Source organism: Colletotrichum siamense, assembly GCF_013390195.1.
Source record: "Colletotrichum siamense strain Cg363 chromosome Unknown KSG_Cg363_contig04, whole genome shotgun sequence".
NCBI lineage: Eukaryota > Fungi > Ascomycota > Sordariomycetes > Glomerellales > Glomerellaceae > Colletotrichum > Colletotrichum siamense.
The window spans coordinates 1,580,036-1,604,378 of NW_023501017.1; the positions used below are offsets into that span (position 1 = coordinate 1,580,036).

Genomic DNA, 24,343 nt, shown 5'->3' on the forward strand with positions numbered 1-24,343 from the left:
CAATTCCGAAATCAATGGCCGAATTGGCATTGCGTCGCGAAAGAATATCAGCGCCATTCTTTGCCCAAAGTTCACGAACAACTTCGATCATCTCGGCAACCTCGCTGCCAAGAAGTGGAGAGTCTGGTTGCTCTTCTTTCTTGAAAAGAACATCCCATACTGCGAACCATTGTTTAGTTTCATCCCTTCCGCTATTTGCTCTCGATGACAATTCCTTCTTCTGATCTTCTGATATACTATCTCTAATTGCGATCTCCTCTGAGTGCTCGCCGAGTTGACATTCTCTGCCGCTGATGATGTGCTTTTCGCATTTCATGTTGTCCGGGAATATTTCGAAGCACCTCGGGCAATGGAACTGGTGTTTCCGGAAGATATGTTGCTTCACGTCTTTGACTCTGCTTAGTTGAAAGTGCAGACAGTCAAGGTGCTTGACCCTGTCATGCTTGAAGTAAGGGCAAGCAAACCGCGATGGGGCATCGTTTGAAGACGTTTTATTCTTTTTACGCGTGTGATCCGGGTCATCTCCATTCGGCTCGGTGTTTCGGCGCTTTGGTGGTCGCTTCTCAGCTTGGTATGTAATCCCCGACGGTTCTGTATTGGACCTCAAGGGTTGCCGTTGATCGCTCGTGGAAGCAGCATGGCCTCTCGAACTGACTTGGGTTGTTCTGGGCTGATGGCGTCCAGATCGATTTTGAAATACGGCCGTCGAATCGGTCGCATCGGGCATGATATGGTCGTCTCCTGTGATTACGACGACATCACTTGTGGTGTTTTCGTTACCTGCCACGGCTTTTGTAGTTAATTAGCTGTTGTTTGATATCCTTCAGAAAGCCATGCATTTATTTGGAAAACGAACAGAGAATTGAGAAACTCGAACTTACATGGCTCTTGCTCTTGAATTTCCGAGGACTTTTCATCCAAGGTATCTAGTTGAAGCCGGCCTATTCCTTCTGCCATATAGACATCGCTGTTGCTGGGCTTCTTCAAATACTGTTCTGGAAGACACTGCGCGGCGAATGACTGCTTAGGCGGTGTCTCTGGGACAACCGTGCCAGAAAGAATCGTATCCGAGAGACGACGATGTACCTCGTCTTTGTTTCATCAGTAAATATCCTCGCAGAATGTTGTTGAAGTCCTACGCAATGTCTGGTCCTCACTGTCGTCCCGTGCTTTGGGAGCCACCTGAAGCAACGGTGGAGAAAAGACTCGGTTTATCCATCCTTTTGACGCCATGATAAAACGGTTGGTCACCTGAGATATTTGTCTGACCTGGGTCTCGTGAGACCGTCGTAGAGAGCGTCGTTTGGGTATGAATTTCGATGGTCCTAAGACAGCGAGCTCTGTGATTCCCAACATCCCTTTCTTGGATCTGATCGTGGGCTTCAATATGCCACCTAAACCTCATATCAAGGGCACCCATGCGATGTGTTGAGCGATAACGATCTCTAGCTCAACGCTTGATAGTAGAGATCTTGGAGTAATCAGGCTGAGAAATTTGTCGTGGAAAATGGGAGGTTCTGCAGAGAAGAAAGAAGGGGTGTGAGGGCTCACCCACACTGCGGATCAGTCGGTGCTGCCAACTTACACTACACCGCCACAATTAACCGCTAGCTGTTTGAGGGGGGTGTAGGTACCTTATTGTAGGCATCCGGGTCACCCACAAACAAATACACACTCCGTCAAAGATGCCCATGGCCCTGTTTCATGACGTGACTAATTGCAAGAGATTGAAATTACTGCATATTGTTTGGTCATACGTCTCATTATTATGTATTATGATATCCAGTCCAGCTGGTTTGCTAAATCGTGACCACTACCAACACTGCTCGTGCGGGGATTCAAGCGCCAGAAGTACAGCCGAAAGTAAGTATGTACATTGAGCCACGGACGACGTTGAAGACGTGGCCGGTCTATTTCCCCGTCGCTCGTTTCCAACTCTTGTCAAAGTCTTCGATGGTTTTTCCCATGGAATCCTTTCTGCTCTTCTTCTTCGACTTGTTCATCAAGTTTTCTTGGATCGAGGGCGGTTGGGCGCTCCAGTTATTGTAGCGCTCTGTCCTTGTAGCTTTCTTATCGGAGCCTGATCTACAGGGGTGTTAGAAACATGGCAGGCATGCATCATGGGGCTGTTGTTACTCACGAGGCGCCGCCTGTGCGAGCGGAAGATGAATGAGAAGGCATGCTGAGGGTGTGTGTATGTTTGTGTTGGTCTCGGGCTTTTAGAGTGCAGGTTGCTTTGGACGAAGTTTAACGTCGTTTGGTTACTTAGAAATGATGGTTCTACGGTTATACAGTCATGGTCTATGAAGAAGCCAGCGCAATTATAAGAGCATCAGCTCCCCCTGGATATCATCTTGAGGTTCAATCTTTTCACCATCTCCTGCGCAAATGTCTACTGACAGAGTCGCGAGTTTGCGCGCTACTCACATCTTTGGAAGGGAAGATCATGCCAAAAACCCCCAAACCCCCAATGCTGTTGCGCGGATAGAGAACCACATGAGCGCTACATGGGCAGGTCGAGTCATTCCATGGAGGCACTTCGGGTGTGTTGTTAGAATCTGTAGCTAGGATGTTGAGCTTTCGGGGGCGCGCAATTGCGCGGGCTCAACGCGCGCCGTTCGGAACGCACATTTGTGGGATACGACAATTGTGAAGTTCCCGCGCACCTGCGCGGGCAATGACGACTTCGCAACTCACCACATCCAATGATACAACGGCGGGGCGCCCAGGGCCTGTGAGACTAGCTTGGGAATGTAAGGCAACCTGCATATTGCTATCGCTGCCTGTTACTTTGCTTGGCATGCTGCCCTCGGAGTTACTGAGCTGAGTGAGGCCAATAAAAGAAGATGGGCGACAACTTTGCTGGCGTGTAATCCCTCGCAACCACCGCATCGACCAGCTGTTCTCAGCACGCGGGCGTTTGCTTGCTGCAGTGAATGTATGTGACAGACTCGATTCGAATCTGCAAATGATGTAATGTAAGCCCCTGCCTCCACGAACAGTTGCTACAGAAAAGTTCAAAATGCCACTTTCTGCCCCTCGTGAGATGGCTCAGACCATGGTCGATCCCCTCTCGTGGCATCTCATGTGGTGTAAGCGATGTGCCCTGTCCATCATTATTGCAGTGTCCAGAAAGCCTACGGAGGCGAAGCGTAAAAGCCCAACAGCCAATCGACCGGGGGCTTACCACCGAGTATCATCCTGTAGACCCTACCACTTGCTGGTTGTAAGAGAAAGTGGAAAATGTGTTCGCTACCTACATGGATAAGGCAACTACTCAGTCTACGTTAGTGGGAGTGGGAGGCAAAAAGGACCAGATGGTGGTGCGCGAACTTCAGTCGCAATAATCAGAATGTCGTTCGGTTGTAATGACATCCAAGCCCACTCCCGCCTGTTCGCCTCGCCAGCAAAGCAGGTCAATGGATCACAAAAGCTGCCCACCCCTTGTAGTTCAGGCACCTCATTGATGCTTTCTCATGCCTTTCAACTCTTTCAAAAGCGATATCAGCCTCTCGTTGAACACGGATATTCCTCGTCGACCTCGCCTCAAAGCTGGAAGCGGTCTTGGTTGGCAGACAGCAGCGGGCACCAAGTACACGAATCCACTAGCTGACAGCGATGGATACCGCCTACAGCAGCCCCCATCCGCTCCCGACAACAGAACAACCTCTACCAATCGATATGGGATTCATGGACTTTGAGCCGAAGGCCAGGCGGGTGTTGGACCGGTCGCGATGCCCTGGCCTGCGGATGTTGGACACTTTGAACGAGAATAGCTACTCAGAAAGCGTAGCCAAGATGGCGGCGGGAGAAAATGGGGGCTTCGACCAGGAACAAGGCGAGCATGGTGACAACGCGTCCAGCCCCGAAGGTCCTACAACCAGCTTAACGACAACCCCTGATCACGAATTCTTCCCCGCGATACCGGCTGCGCTACAAGATTGCAGCGCTGTGAAACATCTTCTGAAGAGCGACATCAACAAGGCGGACATTGAATCAAGTTCATTGGACTTTGCCCAGTTTTTGGACTTTGTGACGAGCAACAACACTATTCGCCAGCCCTATGACACACTTCTAGTGTGGCTGTATAGCAGAAACCACTACTTTTTGGTTGTCCAACAGACCAAGCTCTCCATTGTCCACACCACTGTCGTCGTTCTTCTTGAGGTCAAATCGACGAGACTTCAGCCACCCCAGTGGTTGGCGGTGGTACTGGAAACTTACAACAACGGCCGCCCCGGTAGATGGATCGGCGAGATATCGATTGAATGGGTGGACACCTCCTGGCGCACCGCCCACAGCGTTCTACATGTTGGCGCAGTCTCCCCTGTGGCAACTTTGCCATGGTTGGATCCAATCCGTCTTCAGGCATTGTGCGCAGCATTACGACGCTTCAGAGCATCCTCTGGCTCTAGCTCCATTCCTATTCGAGAGCACACCGGCCAGAAGAAGAGACCACCGCCGAGCAACCCATCGAGAAAAGGCTCCGACTCAGGCAAGAAGCCGGGGCAGAATCCCGGCCGCGGGCCGGCGAAGCCACCCGGAGACTCGTCTGAAAAGCGGGACGGCACGAGGCCGGCCAGGAGACAGGCCGGGAACAGAATCCCAAACCCTCATGGGCTGCCCTGGGCTTGCCCATTGTACAAGTACGATCCCATCAGGCATATGGAGTGTCTTTTTCACTCGTTGACAGAATCGCGACATGTGAAGAGGCATTTGATCAGGCACCACAAGCAGCCTGACCATTGCCCAACGTGCTACAAGCGCTTCCCACAAAAGACGGACCGCGATCAGCATATTGTCGATAGAACCTGCAGCCCTCGCCCCGAGCCGGAAGATTGGGACATGTTTATTTCGGAAGATGCTGTAGCCAAGATCGACAAGGTAGTTGGCGGATACTGGTTCGCCATGTGGGATATCATCTACCCCAATACCCCTCGACCACTGTCCCCCTTCCTAGAATCCGCAGACCTGAGAATGGACGCCATGGCTGCCATCGGTAACGATAGAAGCGCTCCGTTCAGGCGAGAGTTGGCAATAAGCGGATTGAATGAGGTGCAGATACAGTCAGCCATGGAGGCCTATGCCAGAGCTTTTGCGTTGAGGTCACCGTCGACGAACTCCAACTCATCTGACACTGCGAATCCATCCGCAAGCCAGGTCAACCAGCCGCCCGCGGGGGGAACCAGTCAGCAGCATGGATCCAATGTTGGAGGCCATTCCCAGGGTGCACCGCCGCAATCTCATCCATGGTCGGCGAACCCCATATCTCATCAACGCCACGAGGAAACTAGTGCTACTATTGGAAGCAATTCCCAGTCTATGTTTCGAGCGCCAATTTATGGGCAGCAGGCGGGGTGCTTTCCACCACAACAGGGCCAAAATGGAGCCATTAATTTCCAGGATATCCCGATGAATCAAGAAGCTCTGGAGGTGCAAAGACGGCACCAACTCTACCTCAATCAACAGCAGCGAGCCCAACAGCAGCAACGTGAGCGACAGCACGAGCAACAGCAGCAACGGGAGCAACAGTCACTTCAAAGGCAGCGACAGCAACTAGTGCAGCTGCAGCGACAGCAACATGAAGCCGAGCTGCACGCAAGGGCTGTGAACGCCGACGGCTTTCCGCCAACGAACCTACGGTTTCAGCAAGCTATCAATACCGTGGACCAGCAGCGCCGACAATTGCATCAGCGACAACGTGATAATTTGTGGCAGCGCACTTTTCGACTGTCGGCTGGCCATCACCAGCAGAATGCTCCGCAGCATGATAATTCTCGCCACGGGGTGAGCGCGCCGGGCCAAGCTCTTCCTCATCATCTCCCGCAGCGGCAAAGGCAACAAACGACACAATTCCCAACCCAAGGGACGCGCATGCAACGTTATCCGTCTACTTCAGCATCTTCCACATTGAACCTTTCCCAGGGAACGCATTCTAATTCTAATAACCACCCAACGAACTTCAATAGTGGTGCCTCACAACAACGACAGTGGCCCCAGTGGGACGGTCAGGCAACTGGTAGCAATCAACAGCAACAATTCAACGACGACTTTTTGTCGATGTTGGACATACCAGCGGCCCCTCAAGCCAGCGGCTTCCACAGCACAACCAGACAGTCGGCAGGAGCCCATGGCTCAGCATATCCAACGGCGGCAAACGCAGGCAGCCCATCTGCGATGATGCCTCAGCAAGTTATGATGCGCGACGATATGTTGCCCTTCATCAACCCAGCACTTCTAAACAACCACGCCATGTCGCCTGCTCAGCCCAACGGCTATGCGACACAGCCCCCGCCAACACCAGCGCCGACAGATCTTCCCATCATCACTGGTCAGATGCATGATTTCCTATATGGTGTTGAGAACTTGATTTCATTGCATGATGTTGAAGAGTCTTACATGAAGATTGACCCGGTAGAAGATGAAGATGACGAAGAAGACAGCGATAATGATGACGACGATGAAGAAGTATCCGATGACGAAGAGTAACGGAGAGTTTCTTTTTTTCTTTTTTCTCTATTTGCATATACCCAGAGTCATCCAAGATCGTAAATGACTCGTTTTGTTGATATCCCCATTTTCTTTTCATACTCTCGTGGTCATCGTTTTCTCATTGTGTTCTCAGCTTCTAGCATAGGCGTTAGACAGGGTAGCATTGGATGGACGGGATGAATCAGGTGCATGAAATGGAGTTACGCCCTCTTCTAAAAGTCTTTCGGTTGGAAAATATGGCGTTCAGGAGTTGATGAAAAAGAGGTTTCATCAACGTATGGACATTTTTCCGTACCGAATGCATCGTACAATACCGTAAAATACGATTAATAACTCAATAAAGTCTAAAGGCCGTGTTGAACATTTGTGACTTGGATGTTGACGACACAACTGCGAAGAGTGTCTCCCAACTTCTGATCCTCAGCGGTCGGCCCCTCCCCCGCACTCTGAAGAAGGAAACAAGACAGCCATAAATCCCCTAGAGCGTGCAGAAAGTCTCCCGTCTTATCCCCGACAGCCCCTCCAAACACCAAGGAACCGTTAGTGTTTCGGCACCTCACACAAAGTCCGCGCCGAGGCGGGACGAGAGAGGGGCCCAAGGGTTCAGATCCCCAGGAGGGGGGCAAACACTGGACCCCGGGAGAACCATTGCACCAGAACCCGGCACGACGGGAGACGCGGGACACACGGATCACAGTTTAACCATTAGCCCATGCGTCTACGTGTGTTTGGTGTTCGGGTGTTCGACTACCGTTACTCTAATCTGCCGACGGGGTAATTGGTCACTCCGAAGCTTGATCCTCTAACCACAACACCCTACTTACCATACCGCGTCCTCCGTAAACATCGCGAAGACACCCTCCCTCTTCTCGTACAACGAAGCTATTCCCAGTCTACGTGATATTCGAAACGCAGCAACAATGGTCTCAACCCGCTCCGCCTCCCGCGCCCTCTCCCAGGGCCCAACAACCCCCTCCCCTCCCCCTCCAACCCGACCAACAACGCGCGCCGCCGCCGCCGCCCTCCCGCCCAAAGACAACACCTCCACCGCCGCCGGCTGGTCCCACGCCCCGACGCCCATAACCCTCTTCTGGCTGCTCGTCTCGCTGCCGCTGGTCGCCTGGGACACGGGCTACGTGCTGCTGCGGCCGTGGACGATGCCCGGCGGCCACCTCCACTGGCCGCTGTACGTGCCGTACGCGCTCTACGGCACCGTCGACCACATCTACGGCTGGAAGGCGTTCAACGCGCGCAACGGCTTCACGTCCGCGCAGGGCACGCTCAACCTCGTCGAGAGCGTCATGTACCTCGTCTACGTGTGGATCTACTTCGCGCGCGGCCGGGCGGTGCAGGGCCCCGCGGGGATCAAGAAGGTCGTCGGCGGGAGGGCGGGCGCGCTGGGGGTGGTTGTTGGGTTCAGCGCGGCGGTGATGACGCTGAGCAAGACTGTGCTGTACTGTGAGTGGTGTTCCTAAAGAGAAATGCAAGATGAGTGGGAATGGTGAGTGCTAACGACGGTGTAGGGGCGAACGAGTACTTCTCCGGCTTCGATAACATCGGCCACAACCCGCCGATGGACCTCCTTTTCCTCTGGATCATCCCCAAGTGAGTAAACCCTCGGCGGCGTCCCCGGGCCTCCATCGCATGGCAAAGAGGAAGAGACACTAACACATTCGCGACAGCGGCGCATGGCTACTTGGTTCAGGATACATGATCGTCTCCCTCGGCGGCGAGATCGTCGACGGACTGGCCCTCGCCTCGAAGACGACCAAGACGGAGTAGAGTTTCGCAACGCACACGACTACCACGTGCCAAGCACCGAACGAAGCGCCATGTAAATCATCATACGATTGCGACTCGACGACCGAACAATAGAGAGGCTGAGAGGCAGTCGAAACAATCGAACAAGAACGGGGGTTACGGACAAAGAAGGAATGCAGTCCCAGCTACCAGGTTTCGGCGACGGGAGCTAAGAAGAAGATAAAGGAATGGCTAAATGAGGCTGGGTTACTGACGGTTTGACACGGTACATATGGCGAAATGGGATGGGCGTGCATTTGTGTTAAGGTTGTTTGTTTGGCTTCTTATCGGTGCAGTTGGGCGTCGGGCTGGTCAACGTGGTCGCGCTCCATCCACTAAGTCAGGCTGTCATCATGCAGCTTCAGGGAGTGTGGATGAGCAGCATCAACTTGATTGTCAGCGCTAGACATCCTAGCAAATGGGGATATGGCCGACATGGTCTGGACACTGATTTGACAGAATCACTGAATGGCATGTGTAGGGCAGCAATCTGGTCGCGACCCTACAGGTCGATTCGAATCATAAGCGAAAGATAATCAAGGATTGGCAGAGAGAATCATTTTCTGTGTGATTTCCACCCCTTCTAGTATTACATGACATGTCGCGCGACATGATGCAGGTGAAGCCGATCCCGACTAAACGCCTAGATATGATAATGGTACATAGAAGACCGTTTGAAGGAGGGTGCGATGGGTATCTCTCATCAAATCCATGATAATAGGTACAAAGAAAATCGAACGCTGTATTCGTTCCCAGCATTCCCGACATAATAGAAATCTAAATTTGAAAAAAAGAAAAATTGATGGAGTAAGTCCCGCATTAGATGTTCAGCGGCGACAGGCTGGTCAGCCCGCCAAGGTCTTTGTACTGCTCCCATTCGGGCTTGACATCAGCATCCTCAACCATAGCCTCGAGGCTCAGCGGTGCCGATGTCTTGCGAATCTGCAGCGGGAGGGGCTCCAACTCGTGGCGGTGGAACTCTGCCTCCTGCTCCTTGATAAGCTCCTCGTAGTCGTGGGCGTAACTGCCTGCCCCAATGACGCTGTGGCGTCTGGTAGTGGACCATTCCGAAGAGCTGGCACGCGGGGTCCCGACAAAGGAGAGGACGTCCCTGACACGCCGGCGCCCACGAAGAGGAATGGGGCTCAACATCGGAGACTCTTGGTTGGGCCAGGCCTTGTCCGGCGCGTCGGGCGAGGTCGGCGGTGCCGTTGAGTCGACAGTAGCGTAGCTGATGCCGCCGGCCGATGCCTCTGATATGGCGCTGGACTCTGAAGAGGTTGAGAATGAGCGAGGCGCCACGGTGCAGGGAGACAGCTCGGGCGGCTCGATGGGGCGGTTGGAAAGCTTCTTCACGGCATTAGTGCCGTTACCGTAACCGTGAACCACGATCTCGCAGTAGGATGCTTTCCGGGGGGTTGGTGTAGCTTCGTCCTCGTGCTTGCGAAAAATACTGAGTGTTCTCCGGAAGGGGCTGTTGCGGGACAAGCTGCGGCTGCGTGATCTGGGCGGTACGGCCGGGGCGCCACCCATGGTTTGCCTCCGGGCGAGGAGTTCTTCACGGCGTGACTGGGCGGTGTAGTCAATATCCGGTTGGATGACAATGCTCGGTGAGACCAGAGCAGGGGAGATCGGGTTCTCTGAGCTCCATTGAGAGACAGACTGAGAACGCTGCATGTTAGGAATGAAGTTCATCGGGGTCTGGAGAAGCGGCTTTAGGCCGCCACGTCCATTCTTCCAAGGGGGCAGTTGCTCGGTGGAGACAGCCAGATGGTAGTCAGCGTCGGCTGAGTCGCGAACCTCGAGGGGAGGCGATGTGCAGTTGCGAAGGACCTGGTAAACGGCGTAGATCAAGATCCATCGCACCTTGCGTGCATCGACCGGGTTGATCTTTTCTGTCTTGTCGGTTTTGGTGTGTGGCATGACAGAGTCTTCCTCGAACTTGCGATACGCCCGAACAAAGTCGTTCTCAAGCAATTCCGAGTCGCGGACGTTCATCGCCTTGATCAAGGCGGCGTGTGCAAGGAGGCGATGGTCGGGCTTGAGCTTGTCTCCGCGGGCGGTGTTAGCCAACCATGCAAGAGACATGCGGCGCGAAGCCTTGTCATCGTCGATCTCGGGCAATAGTGGTAGAGGATGCTTGAGAGAAGGATAGTCGCATCTCTCATCAAACGATTGCACGCTTTGCACAGCGCAAATGCCGCCCTGGGCAAGCAAGGGACTGCTGTCGTCTGAGGTGAAGCTCTCGTCCACAAGCAGGTCGTACACTGCCCGGAAGTCCTTTCGTAGGATTTCGAAAATCTCCGGGTCAAATATCGTGCTTCGCGAATCGAGTGAGAGCGGCGGGAAATAGCCGAGACGTGTCTGGTAGAATGAGAGTACGAAGGAACGGAATCGGTCCAGGTGTGCCCGACCTCCGGCTGGCAGGCCGAGGTTTGCTTCAGAGAGTTCGTCCTCGAGGAATGATTTCAACATGCTACCAGCCAGACTCAGCCGGTTGTTCATGTCTGCGCGGGCTCGGCGAATAAGAGTACGGGAAATGGAGCTGATGTGCTGCGGAGTGTTAGTCAAACTTCGCTTGAGAGACAATGGATTCCAACGAGCATACCTGGTATTCCGGGCTGCAAAAGAGCTCCTCGCTCATTCCAACGCAATGACTGAAGGCGTCAATGTACATGTCCCGCACCTGGAAGAATTCCGCCAGATGCAAGATTGCCAAAGCGTGGTGCGCATGGCCCTTTAAATCCAGGTAGCCCTCCTCATCCAAGTAAGAGTGAAGATCCATCATGTGGTCTTCACCGTTGCTCCTGAATTCTGCCATGCTGTTCATGAGTCCGATGAGGGCGCTTCCCAGATGTTCTCCGACAACCGACCGCCTGAAAATCCACGCAAAGAAATTACGCGTTGCCAAATGGTAAGCAAATGCCTGTTCCTTGTCGGCCATGGGGGGAGCCGGGATGTAAAGCTCGATTCTCTCGTGAGGATTCAGGGCATTCCATCTGTCGAGGTCCTCATACGGGTCGTGAAATGATCCTGGAGATTCAGGCATGTCGCGAGACATGAATTTCCTGACGAACGGATGGCATTTTGCCGAAAGCAAGGCACCGAACGGCACCTTGAATGCCGGTCCTCTTCTCGACTGTCCCTTGCCATACAAATGCACAAAACAGTTACCACCACGGAACCATAATTCCGGATCCTGAGCGCGGATGTTAGCAAGTTGAGAAAACAAAAGTCACAGCTGACGATACCAGCCGCGGAAATGCAAACTTACCCTCCTCAGGTTATCCCAGTCACTGCATGACCTTGCAGCTCCATCCCACCTCTTGACCTTTGCGATCTGAGCTGCCCTTCCATCCATCATGGGCACTCCAAGCTTCTTCGACTTCCATGCTTGAGATGATGTCGACATCGTGGGACTTGGCGGGGGAAGCGACAAACGGGGACGGGGTTCACGAAGACCGGTCTTGGTGGAAGAGGCATCTTGAGACAGCGGGGTGGGAATGTGTCGCTGATATGTACGATCCTTGGGTGCTGCTTTGGATGTCCCCTTGGACGGCTCTTTCCTCCACGAGCCAAAGGGCAAGCCCGCTGGATGCGGCCACAGCCTCATGGCTGAAGAGCTGATGGCACTGGAAGGCGCCGATGACTGCAGAGTGTGTTCCGGGCCGCCGATAGACCTCCAATAATTCCGTCAGTGCCCCTGGCAGATCTGCGGTTGTCGATGAGGGGTGGATGGGAGAACTGAGCCGACTAGCGCGTGACCAGTACGCCCGTATGAGCGAACAATGACTTTGGATCGTCACTGCATTCCACAACCTCAACGAAAACAGCAGACCCAGGTGTGCAAGAAGTTGTGGTTGGGTGGGAAAAATCAACGCCGCAAACCTTGCAAAACGTCTTCGGGCGGGCGTCGTGATGGCTTTATGTCACTTGTCCCAGATCAGAACAAACTGACCCGACTTTCGGGGACTGGTCTGAACCAGCGCCGTGGTGGGACTAGTAGACGTCCTCACGGTCCGAGCAGTTTTCGAGTGACGCGGCGGGAACAACAAGGATATGGCTTCACGCCATGTCTTAGGCCGGGCCGCCACTAGGTAGGATGGACGAACCCCTCACTCACAGCCCTGTCCTGGCCTGCATGGGGAGAGAAGGCGACCATGCGGATGTGCCTGTCATCCACAGCAGTATTGGATGCGCTGTCAAGCTCTGATTATGCGAGTGCGTGTGTGTAATCGACCTGCCTGTGCCTGGCACATGATGCAGCAGTAGTAGGCGTCAGCTTCGCTGCGCCGCAGTAGGTTCCCCGTCTGTGAGCAGAGCTTCGCAGCAAAACCCTCCCCAAATACTTCAGTCCTAACTTTGCAACTTCAACGGCGACAGAACATGTCTGAAAGTCTCAAACACTCTCTGCGTCTCCACAAACGCTGTTGTGACGCGGTCCAAGACGACGACGTTGAAATGATCGACAGGATGGGGCACCTGTAGTTCCCTCGATGACAAGAGCACTTCTGCACCGTAGACCTGCCTTCTGGGGCCGAGCAGGGTGCTAGTCTGTGGTGGTGATGCAAAGCGTCCCTGTTGGCTCCCCTCACCCACCCTCCGGAGGGTTGACATGGGGGATCACCGTCCTCGATGCATCTTTCGGCGTAAGCTTGCATGCACCTCTGAGCCTCCTGATTGGCCACCACGGCGAGCGGCTCTCTCCATGGGAGCAGTGTCTGATTAAGAGTTGGCGCCCAGCACCGGGAGCTTGAGTTCCATTTGCCATCTCTTGTAGTAATGTCGGAATTGGATCATGCTGCTGATTCATCAGTCATTGGTGCAGGATGTGGTGTAATCATAGCAAAATCCCAACGGCCCTGATCGCATGCAGCCAGCAGAGCTCAAATTCGACCGTCTTCATCTTGTTCAGACCTCATCCTGATTCTAGGCCTTCGGTTCACAGGCCTGCTGACTGACAACTCAGAGGGCCAAGCGACGTCATTAGCAAATGGCGCCAGGCATCCTCACGACGGCAACTGCCAGACGGTACTTCCTATAAGCTGTTTTTTGACAGTGCTCCGATTCGCCCGCCCTCTTTGTCGGAAAAGTAACCGAAGAGTCTCGGACACTCATTGCAGGCTCATTGCAGTGTCTCAAAGGAGCGCCCTAGGTAGAGAGACATGCTCCCGCTGTTGTGTACCCTCGTCAAATAGTACTAGGATGATCCAGGGCCGGAATCCAGTGCAATGGAACCGCGAGTGCGCATTTCGATCCCTCGCTCTATGCCGTCGGCCGACCTGAACACCTTGTCTGCTGGTCAGGGCCAGCCAGTGGACAGTTGCATTGCCGTGCTCGCGACATCAGACGATTCGAGACCAGAAATCCCCGACTTCGCTTCGCCGGATTTCCTCTTTGGTCGCCACTTCGTCGGCGGCACATCTTGACAAAGCTATGGCCTGCGAGTGTTCGGGAGGCCAAAACGCTGGGCTGGTCGATGTTGCGATGGACACGACCTTCTGGAGCGAAATGCACAATCAACGCCCAGACGGACTGTGTTGTGTGTGGAACGACGGACCGGCACAGAAAATGCAGGCACTCTGGTGCTTTGCTTCTTCTGCCTGCGCGGCGGGACGCACACCGTGCAGAGTGCTGCCATCCCTTGCAGCCGGGCTACAGTCATGCTCGACGAGCTGAGAGACACAAAGGAGCTCCGGAGACGGATCCCATCAACCTTGGCCGCCGTCGAGTGCCGGACCGGGGCAGAGACACGCTTCCCAGAACATGGGTATTTCAGCTCTCGCTCGCTTCGGGAGGCTTGCGCGACCTAGACCGCCGCTACTGAGAGGGGTCTGGACCACCAGCCGCTAGCGCGGCGCTGTTGCTGCAACGAAAACGTCGAAGCTGAAGGAGAATTTCCAGCCAGGTGGAACCCATTGAACGGCAAAAGGAAGCCTTAAACGAGACTTGGACGAGATAAGGTACGAGAGGCAAGCTTGGCCGGGGGCGTGGCGGCCGGCAGAGCGAAGAAGGTTGAGCATTTGGGAGGCGGACTCAAGTCTCGTTGTCCTCGGTGCTGGTGGCCATTCACCTCATCCCCGGCGACACCGAGACCTTCGATCTGATCGAGATGGATTCGAACTTGTAGATTCGCCTGAAGGAGCCAAGTCTCTCGTGGGAGACCAAATGAAAAGGCGATGGGTGACACCTGTGACGGCTGATTCGGGGCATGCTTGGCGAAGCAGCCGGCGATGCAGTGACAAGAGACGGTCGGTAATCTTGAGGGTTTGACACCACGCCCACGCGAGAAGCGAGTGTCCGTTCGTACGACCATCGTCTCCAATGGAATGGGCGAAGTGTTCGAGCGGTAGCGCGTGTCAACAGGCGATGGATGAAGGGCTAAGGTGGCCATCGACATCCCAGGTCAATGAGTAGTCAGTGGAAGGCCGTGAAAGTTCGTGTAAGTCGTTCGTCCGGCCGAAATGGAGGGTACGAGAGTTCAAGCTCCACTGCGAACCGTTCACCCCGCTTATCTAATCGTCTCGTCTTATCTTTTTTATCGAGATAACGAGATAACGATCGGGCCCGGGATCAAGGTAAGCCCGTCCTCATCTTCGGGCAGGTGCAACAAAGACCCGCCACCTGGCAAGAGCTGTCCACCAAATCTGAGGTGGGATTGATTCGGCGCCGTGATGGATCAATCGGACGGCATCGCGTCCGGGACAGCAGCTCTGTGCAAAACCTCAAACGCCTCTCGATCAGCTCAACTCAGTCGGCCCCGAACCACATCTCCAGCCCCCGGAATCGTCTCCGCCAACCACTATGTCGGAGCAATAATGGCGCCCTTGACCCCATACACCTACATCCGGTGCCCCTGTTCCGAGACGCGGGCGAGTGAGGACGGCTCCTCGACGCCCGGCAGCCCAGAGGACGATGAGCGCACCTTCGACCCCCGCGCCCCGCGCGCCAACTTCAGCCTCTTTCCTCTGGAGCACTTGATGTACTGCGAGGACTGCCACCAGATCAGGTGTCCTCGCTGCGTCAACGAGGAGATTGTCACCTACTACTGTCCCAACTGCTTGTTTGAGGTGCCTAGCAGTAACCTAAAAAGCGAGGGCAATAGGTGAGCGCGTCAGTGCTGCGACACCACTTGGGACGATCTTGCTGATAGTTTCCCCGCAGGTGCACTCGAAGCTGTTTCCAATGTCCCGTCTGCATCGGTCCCCTCGCGGTTACGAGTCTCGAGGAGCGGTCCGAAGCCAGCAGTCTCCTCACCGCCGACGCCTCTGCCCCGCAGGGTGGTCCATATGTCCTAAACTGCTCATACTGCAACTGGAGCTCGACCGAGATTGGCATCAAGTTTGACAGGCCCAATGGCATCCACGGGCAACTGGCGAAGCTGCAGAACGGCGGCAAGCCCAAGTTGACGCCCAAGGAGCACAAGGAGAGGAAGAAGGAGAGCGGGGCAGACTACTCGCTTGACGCAAAGGACATGGACACGGAGCTGCAGTTTGCGCAACTCAAGTCGTTTTACCAGAACCAGCTTGCAAACTCGAACCCTTCTGCAGGCGGGCTGTCGTCTCTCGGGGACCTTGGGCTCTCCTCTCCCGGATCTCTGTCGCGTATCATGAGTCTGTACACGGGAAACAACTATGGCCACAAGCAGGCGCGGGGCAAGGTGCAGATCATGCGTGAGGCAGTCAGCACAGACGAGGGGCTGAAGGAGACGGACCTGGACGAGTCGGCGGCTATCGAAAAGCTTCGCCAGACCGTCCTCGACGACACAGCTACCATTGCCCAGAACGCCCACCAGCAGGACTCTGTGCGCTTCAGAGACGAGCTGAGGCCCATTCCGTACCTGCTGAGAACCAAGCGGTCGAAGCGATGCCCCATCTGCAGGCACATCATCAGCAAGCCGGAAGCGAAAATCTCCAACACCCGCTTCCGCATTCGCCTCGTCGCGGGCAGCTATATCCCGACCATCACAATCCGGCCGCTCGCCTCGGAGTCACAGAACATCCCCTCCACGGCCAGGCCGCCGATACCCCAGGAGCTGTGGCTCGCCCCGCTGAAGCCGGTGCAGTACCTCTTGACCTTCAAGAACCCCATCTTCGAGACGGTCAAGGTGTCCCTGGCCACGCCGTCCAGCACGCCGGGCAGGTTCGCGAGCACCGTGACGGTGTTCTGTCCTCAGTTCGAGATTGACGCCAACACGGACATGTGGGACGACGCGCTCAAGGACGACACCGAAAAGGAGCGCCGGAGAGGCGAGGAGGGCGCGCTGCAGCAGGCCGAGGTCGGCAAGATTTACGATCGCGGCCGCAACTGGGTCAGCATCGTGCTGGAAGTCGTGCCGGCCTCGCTCAGGCTGGAGTCCAGCGGCAAGGCTGCCGAAGATGCGCTCCTTGGGGACGAGGATGTGCTGGAGATACCCATGTTTGTGCGCCTCGAGTGGGAAACGGAAGGCCAGGGGGATGTCGGCACGGCGCAGGGCAAGGACAAGGAGGCTAGAGAAAAGAGGGAGCTAGCATACTGGTGCGTCTTGGGAGTTGGACGCATCAGCCAGGAGTAGATGTGTTGAATGAATGATACCCCAACTTTGACTTTGCACTCCATCATGGGCTCATGGCACGACTATCGAAGACATTTATAGTGTTACGTCACTTCATGGTCACTAACAAGAGGGACAGTACGGAAGGGAGCGGTCAAGTGTGTGGTATATGCATTTTTGGGGGCGGTCATTGAGTGAATCCGCCAAGCTACATCCTTTAGACGCCAGACCCTTTTGACCAACCAGTCATTGCCATGCTCTTCATTGCAGCAGACCTTAAAATGCCAAATGCCCCATCCATCATTGACCGACCCAAGTAAACACTTTTGAAGGGAGTTCTCCCCTAAGAAACCCAGCCATCTTTACGAGGACGAGTAGCTTAGAAGTCAGAGGCACCGCTCTGGGGGAACTCGAAGGTGACGCCGCGGCCGGTGAGCTTGCGGTAGACCTCGGAGTAGGTGTCGAGGCGGTAGTCGACGCCGCCGCGCTCCTTCTCGTCGAGGATGACCTTGAGGACCTTGGAGCCGTCCTCCTTGGTGCGGAGGCGCTTGCCGACAATCTCGACGGGGTAGACGAGGTCGGTGAGGATGGCGTCGTGGACGGCGGTGAGGGTGCGGGAGCGGGGGCGCTTCTGGGTCTGGGTGTTGCGGGAGCGGGCGGAGCGCTTGGGGCGGGGGAGGATGCGGCGGGAGGCCAGGATCAGGACGTGGCGGTCGGAGAACTTCTTCTCGAGCTCACGGGTGAGGCTGGGGGGTATTAGCATCGCGGGTTCGGGAAGAGTAGAGTGGTGGAGTGGAACTTACCGCTGCTGGACGCGGTGGAAGCCCTGCAGGGAAGGAACGGGGACAAAGATGGCGACAGCCTTCTTGCCGTGGCCGACCTCGATCTATTACCAAAGATCACAAGTCAGCATGCGAGCTCCAGGACGAATGCCTTGGACCGCTTCCCGTCCTGTTCCTGAGATTATGAGTCTTTTCAGCGTTCAAATCTTTTGCCGCCACGGCTGCAGCAATTTCAGCGCTAGCGTTCAACCAGACCTGAGATCTTCAACCGCCGCAGGAAACATTCTCGCTCCGGCTCCTTCCATATTCTCCTCGATCTCTCAATCGGTGGAACTGGGGGAACGACGGTGCGCGAGTCACATATCCATGGGTTCTCTCTTGTCGGTCGACTGGCTGGCTGGCTGGTCAATCCGTGGCGGCAGGAACAGGATTGTCGATTTCGAGATTTCTGTGCGAGTCCTTTCTGGCGGATTCTTCAGGTAGTTCTCACCTCGCGGGCAGAGACGAACTGCAGAGGGCGGAGGGCGACCTTGAGGTCGGCGGTGTTGCTCTCGAGGTCGTACAGAGCCTGGGCGATGCTCTGCTCGAGCTCGGAGGGGTTGGCCCGCGAGGGGCTGTTGGGGGCGATCTTGTTCAACGCGGCGCTCATTTTGGCGGTTGGTTGGGGCTGGTTGGACGTGGTGGTCGGGTTAGTTGACGGGATTGCTCGAGCGGGACAGAGGTCGAAAGGGAAAAAAATCTCGAGATGTCCAAAATGTTCGCGACCACACCGAACGAGCGCTGCCGGCGGCGATTGGGGTTTGGAAGCCCTGTGGTGCTGGTCAGTGCGTTTTTCACTCGCCTAATTTTTGTTCAGTGCAGCCAATGGGGTGGTCCTTGTGGCCCCGCTCTCTGCCTTCACCACCTTTCTGTTTCGGGATGGTATCCACCGTCAGAGCTTCAGCTGTCAGAGAACAACGAGAAAACCGTTGATGAAGCGCTCCCATCCTTCTCAAGATTTGTGTTGGCCATGTCGGATAAGCATATTCGAGTTTGGACTGTTTTACACTCTTGTTGCCTTTAGCCAGTGGCTGGGACACTTGATTAGAGGCTGCCTGTTCAACGTTCTCATTGGCCTCGCTTGGCTCATCACCATATCTTTGCCTCGAAGCCCAACTCGCATCAAATGATGACCAGTTCATGGGCTCAAGTCTGGTTCAAGTCAACATCATCATTCAAATGGTGCATGTCACTGCAATTTTACCAAATCTTCTATATATGCGGCATAACTCATACCCTGAGCTTTTGATTTGGATATTCTATTTGAATTAGATCCATCACCCGGAACTTGCCCTCTGTCGTCTACCATCTCAATAATCACACAATACCTCCCTTTTTAACGAGCGTCATGTTGTTACAAGCCGTTACTCATGTCAAGTGACCCAGGCATCTGGCCCACTCCTTACATCATATCGCTGCGTGCCTCATTATTCCGCTCCTGTCTGTTCAACTCATCGCGGAAAGCATTACCGGTGGTCGGCGGAGGCGGTCTCGGCGGCGGCATCATCTCCACCCCGCCGCGGTTCGCCGACGTGAACGTGCCGTCCGCAAGCCTCAGCCCGTCCGTCCTCTGCCCGCGGCTCTTCCCAATACCATACCCCTGGCTGCGCGACGCGAACATGCCCTTCCTCCTACCATACCACCACACGAACCAGCCAATACCGCAGAGCGACAGCACGCCAAACACGATGGGCAGCACGATCCCCAGCACGTTGACCTTGCGGCGCACCGGGTCGTTAATTGAGGTCCGATTGTTGCTGATGACGCGCACCTTGGGCCCCGCGTTGCGCGCGACGATACTGCCGTTGGCCGCCGGGATCGCCAGGAACAGCTGCACGTCCATCGCCTCGCCGGCGGGCATGTCGTAGCCCAGCACGGCCCATTCGAAGAAGCCCGCCGACGCCGGGATCTCGAGCGACGAGAAGCCGTGCCCGGGCTCCTTGATGGTGCTCGTCACGCCGTAGTCGCCCTGGACCTGGACGACGGTGTTGGTGGAGGGGAAGAGGGAGGCGTCCCAGGTGACTGGTACACGATTAGCGGCCGTCCCACGAGTTGCAGTCGATGCATGGGGGGACAGGGCTGCTGCTGCTGCTGCTGGAGCTGGTGTTGGAGCTGCAGCTGTTGTTGCTCACCAAAGTACGTCTTGCCACCCTCCACCTGATTGTCCTTGGCTGGCGCGCAGAACGGCTGGGCGAGGCCCCCTGAGCCGGCGGCGGGGTTGCAGAGGACGAAGGCGCCGCCGCCCTGTGCCTCGGCCGTCGGGAGGGCGGTGTTCCCCGGGAACGCCGAGGTGGTCTTGCCGTCGTTGACGGTGGGTGTGATGGTCTTGGTGGCGCCATCGGCTTCGACGGTGACCCAGGCGCGCGGGGCCTCGCTGCTCTGCCGGGGGAAGATGGCCGCTTGGGTGAGAGCTAGGAAGGCGGCCAGGAGGGCCAGGCCTCCTCGTGATGGTGCACCCCAGGTGACCATGGTTGACCGAAGCAAAGACGAAAAAAATAAAAAGATTAGATATGAATAATGAGACGGTATTCACTGCCAGCTAGTGGCAACCCGGGACGAAACGAAGAGAAGAAAAACGAAAAGAAGTTCACAAAAGGGACTCCCGAGCTTTCTACGTGGGGGGACAAGGAAATGGGTGCTGTTAAGTATCAGGAAATCAGCACTGGGCATGCAAAATTGCGACGAACTGAAGGCTTAACCTGCGTGACTTCCTGCTCACGGGACACCTTAATCTTGCCTTCTTGAAACTCTCACGTGTTGCCTCCTACGTTGAAGCACCAGACGACGCAGCTGATTGCGATTCATGATGTTCCAAGTTGTCCTGACTGCAGATGTCTTCTTTACCCCGCGTTTCTTGAATAGACTAATGGCTGTCAATCCATCAGCCTAGTGTTGCTATTTCAATTTTGACAGCTACTAGCAAGCAGCTAGCAATGAAGGATTCTCTCCATCGAGATCAAAAAGGCTCCAAGGCAAAGTAGCTTTCTCTCTGCTAGACCAAAGAGACGAAACGTCCATGGTTCTGCTCTGTCAGCCGAACAAAAGCAAAGCTAGAACACGCGGGGGCCGCTCACTGACACGCAGGGGTTTCCCCTCTCCGGTTTCACCCAGTTTGGCATGTTTCCTTCGGAAGAAAAGGCATCAGACTAGTGAGCGCAGAGTGGCCTTACTGCCTGAACTGGTGTGCGGATGTGCCTCTGTTGAATGACAAAAGGAATTCGGGGACCGTTGGGGTCCAAGCTAAGGTCGTCTGCAAGTCGATGCGACTTGTCGAGGAGGATGGGGGCACTGTGCCGATGGGGGTCATGGCGGGATTCTCGCTGGGACCTCTTTTCCCAAGGTCGAGCTCGCGTCCCCGGGAACCCCGTTGAGTTCAAGAGACGTAGGAGCATCAGCTGCAAGGTTCGGCACTTTGATGAGACACTCTTATGTGAGCGGATGCATGGTACAGATGAGAGGCACTACGAGTCAAAGGGTGGGGATCAAGACGGGACTGGACGGAAGAGAGGGGGGCAAGACAGAAGAGACAGCAAGCCGGGGGTGCTTGGTCCAGTGACGCCGGGGCTCCGAGAATATGTGGAGCCTGAGCCGGCCTTCCACGGCGCAAGAACGGCGCGGTGACCGGTTCGGAGCGACACAGTGCAGGAAGAAAAAGAAACAGGGGGGCCAGGGCTGGATGTTGAGAGAAGAGCATGGAGACGAATCAACGGATTTCGAATTGACTCAAACCCCAGATTCAGCAAGGCTCCGGTGCAACGTGCCTCCATTTTTCCTGCCATCCATCCATCCATGAAATTCTGCACATGTCAAATCACCCCTCGGGAATCTGTCGGTGAGATGACGCCTAACCCAGGCTGGAAATCAGTATGTGCCGTCTTGGCCAAGATCGTCGGCAGCGAGATGCAGTCGCAGGGCCGCGTTTCCGTAAGTTGTCAGCCAAGAAATTGGCCGCGCACATTGAAACGGGGGGCCGGCGGCGCTATTGAAACTTTTCTGGCTTTTTTTAATGGCTTGAGAGGGCTTCGTGGGCTTTCCAGAGTTGCAGACGGGTACCGGCGGGGTTCATCGCTGTCCTGCTGGGCCGTTTGGGCTGTGAGCGCTTTTAAGCCGTTGTTGACTCATGCCTGTACCTTGCTGCTTTTCTCAGATCCATTCCAGATCGATCGAGCGTTTTTTTTGAGCGAGATATTATATGAGATCTTATAATTAGCCGCCCAGATTTCTTCAAACAGATGAAGCTTTGTTCGTCTGTTTCGCCAAGCTCCCGTTTGCCGCACCTAGTCTCCGTTTTTAGGTCCCATCATCTTCCCTCGAACCCTTCCCGTGATAATTTAGTTAGTGACACTGACTGCGAATCTGCACTGTCCCAACCTCATCATTTCCCCCCAAGTCAATTCAACACTCCGTACCTGATCGCCCAACCTCCCCTCTCCCCCGCCGGAGCGCCGGACTATCGACAGAACAAAAAAAAGGAGCGCCGCACCGTTTACGCACCGTCTTGGCACCGTTCTGCGCAGTGACGTCTCTAGCACGATCGTCGGACCTTCCCAACAAATCTTCCGAAGACGAAGACGAAGCAGCAACGGCAGCCCGCAGCCAAGAAGCAATTGGAAAGGAAAGGCGTGCTTGCTGCGACATTTCTTCAATCTTGGCTCCTTTGGCTCCTCCTCCTCTACGGTCAGATCCAGATCCAGCAGCCAATCGCGCCAAACCTCCGGACCTGCAGCCGCCTCGCCTGTAGCTCCTCCTCCCGAATCACCTCCGCTTCCTCCGTCCTCCCGTCATCCTTCTTCCCTTTCCTCTCCCTTCTTATTTCCTCCCTCCTCCCCCCTTGCTTCTACCTCTTCCCCTTCCTCTAATGTTTAAATCCAGCCCCGTCCCGCGCTCTCTTCTATCCTCTGCGCGACTCGGCCGTCCTCTTCCCCCAAGACTCTCCCCCAACATCGCCGCCCTCAGACCTCACCACCTCCAGCAGCAGCACGCCAGCTTCTCCAAGGTCACCAAGCCCATCCCTGAGCAGCCCGACTTCGACAAGATGGCCGAAAACGACATTGAAAAGTACCTCAAGCAGACGCACGACCGCGTCTTTGAGCACAACAAGGCCTGGGCCGAGCAGAAGAAGAAGGAAGACCCCAACTTCTTCGTCACCCTCTCCGCCGGCCAGACCCCCGAGTACCTCTGGATCGGATGCAGCGACTCGCGCATCCCTGCCGAGCAGATCACCGGCCTCGGCCCGGGTGAGGCCTTCGTCCACCGCAACATCGCCAACCTCGTCAACAACATCGACCTCAACGTCATGAGCGTCATCAACTACGCCGTCCGCCACCTGCAGGTCAAGCACATTGTCGTCTGTGGCCACTACGGCTGCGGCGGCGTCAAGGCCGCCATGACCCCCAAGGATCTGGGCCTCCTCAACCCCTGGCTTAGGAACATCCGCGACGTCTACCGCTTCCACGAGGCCGAGCTGGACGCCATCAAGGACGAGGAGGCCCGCTACGACCGATTGGTCGAGCTCAACGTTATCGAGCAGTGCCGCAACGTCATCAAGACTGCTGCTATCCAGCAGTCCTACGCCAAGAACAAGTTCCCCATCGTCCACGGCTGGGTCTTTGGCTTCAACGACGGTCTGCTCAAGGACCTGAAGATTGACCACGAGTCCATGCTCCACGACATCCAGAAGATCTACCACCTTCCCGACGCGTAAGTCGTGATCGCGACTTGCGTGCTTGGGTTACTGGTGCGGGGTTCTTGGGAGTTGGGGAAGCGCGAGGTGAGCCGGTGAGTCACTACCTCACAGCACATGGGGCTCACCGACCGCCATCGCGACATGGGGTAAATTTTTTCTTGTTGAGCGGCCACCCGGTGCAGATCCGGAATGGGGTTGGGAGGAGATTTTTTGGACCGAGACATTTGGCGGCAGCCCCCCACACGGTCCATCGGGGCTTAGCCTACAACGTCCAACGTCAAAAGGGCGCACCCCGCTGCCGTGCATCTCTGTGGGCGGGAGAGTAGATCTTTATCAAGCTGTCACCGGCGGTTGACATCGGAGTTGAGGGAATTGAGTTTTCGTGGTGCAGGAGCACAGCTTTTTGGGGGCGCGGGTGAGCTTGGTGTACGGTGGAGGGCAAATATTGTTGGCACGTTGTTCTGGATGAGCAAACTGATGCAGAGAATCATGAAAAGCAAGTATCTACTACAAAAATGAAATGTCCATCTCCATGATGGCTTTGAAATTCTATGAAATACTAGTAATTGGCCGACCTGGGTCTCTCCCAAACATGATGGCGAGATCATCACGAATTCAAATTTGGAGCCAAAATTAAGTGTCTGTATGTATTTCGACAATGCATAATTTTAATATTTGCATCATATAATGCTAAGTTTTGTATTGGCTTGAAGCTCGGGTTGCTAATGATCATATTGATGTTTTCACATACGATTTTAACGTGGTTATAAATAACCATCTTAAATCTTACCCATCATTGCAATTCTCAAATAAGACATCAATGAACGTTAAAATAGCAATGTCTAAGTTGACTCATCCCATCAATCTTCAGCGCAAGAGACACTCTCGATGAGGGTGATGGGTGAGTCACTCTCAAGTCTCCATTGGCAACTTCCTCATCGAGCCACACCAATCATCTGATGTGATAGCGCACCAAGCGGATATTCCCTAACGCCGATAACCACCCGCTAC

General features: G+C 55.1%; 6 protein-coding genes across 6 annotated transcripts; 3 read left to right on the top strand and 3 right to left on the bottom strand.

Moving 5' to 3' along the window:
• Positions 1–7,412: 7,412 nt before the first annotated feature.
• On the top strand, positions 7,413–8,274 carry CGCS363_v006372 (uncharacterized protein; the record flags this gene model as incomplete). Its single annotated transcript, XM_036638221.1, has 3 exons — positions 7,413–7,950; positions 8,016–8,097; positions 8,175–8,274. 3 exons carry the CDS (start codon positions 7,413–7,415, stop codon positions 8,272–8,274), a joined length of 720 nt encoding a protein of 239 aa, XP_036496520.1.
• An 837-nt stretch (positions 8,275–9,111) lies between these two features.
• On the bottom strand, positions 9,112–11,704 carry CGCS363_v006373 (uncharacterized protein; the record flags this gene model as incomplete). Its single annotated transcript, XM_036638222.1, has 3 exons — positions 9,112–10,845; positions 10,901–11,491; positions 11,567–11,704. 3 exons carry the CDS (start codon positions 11,702–11,704, stop codon positions 9,112–9,114), a joined length of 2,463 nt encoding a protein of 820 aa, XP_036496522.1.
• Positions 11,705–15,110: 3,406 nt separating this feature from the next.
• On the top strand, positions 15,111–16,846 carry Dctn4 (Dynactin subunit 4; the record flags this gene model as incomplete). Its single annotated transcript, XM_036638223.1, has 2 exons — positions 15,111–15,397; positions 15,457–16,846. The coding sequence occupies 2 exons, from the start codon at positions 15,111–15,113 to the stop codon at positions 16,844–16,846; spliced, it is 1,677 nt and encodes a 558-aa protein (XP_036496511.1).
• Positions 16,847–17,204: 358 nt separating this feature from the next.
• Positions 17,205–18,256, bottom strand: crp-15 (40S ribosomal protein S7; the record flags this gene model as incomplete). Its single annotated transcript, XM_036638224.1, has 3 exons — positions 17,205–17,571; positions 17,629–17,711; positions 18,098–18,256. 3 exons carry the CDS (start codon positions 18,254–18,256, stop codon positions 17,205–17,207), a joined length of 609 nt encoding a protein of 202 aa, XP_036496515.1.
• Positions 18,257–19,048: 792 nt separating this feature from the next.
• Positions 19,049–20,115, bottom strand: CGCS363_v006376 (uncharacterized protein; the record flags this gene model as incomplete). The annotated part of the gene is made up of 2 exons (XM_036638225.1): positions 19,049–19,668; positions 19,779–20,115. The coding sequence occupies 2 exons, from the start codon at positions 20,113–20,115 to the stop codon at positions 19,049–19,051; spliced, it is 957 nt and encodes a 318-aa protein (XP_036495639.1).
• Positions 20,116–22,504: 2,389 nt separating this feature from the next.
• Positions 22,505–23,350, top strand: CGCS363_v006377 (Carbonic anhydrase; the record flags this gene model as incomplete). Its single annotated transcript, XM_036638226.1, has 1 exon — positions 22,505–23,350. One exon carries the CDS (start codon positions 22,505–22,507, stop codon positions 23,348–23,350), a length of 846 nt encoding a protein of 281 aa, XP_036495640.1.
• Between the last annotated feature and the right edge of the window lie 993 nt (positions 23,351–24,343).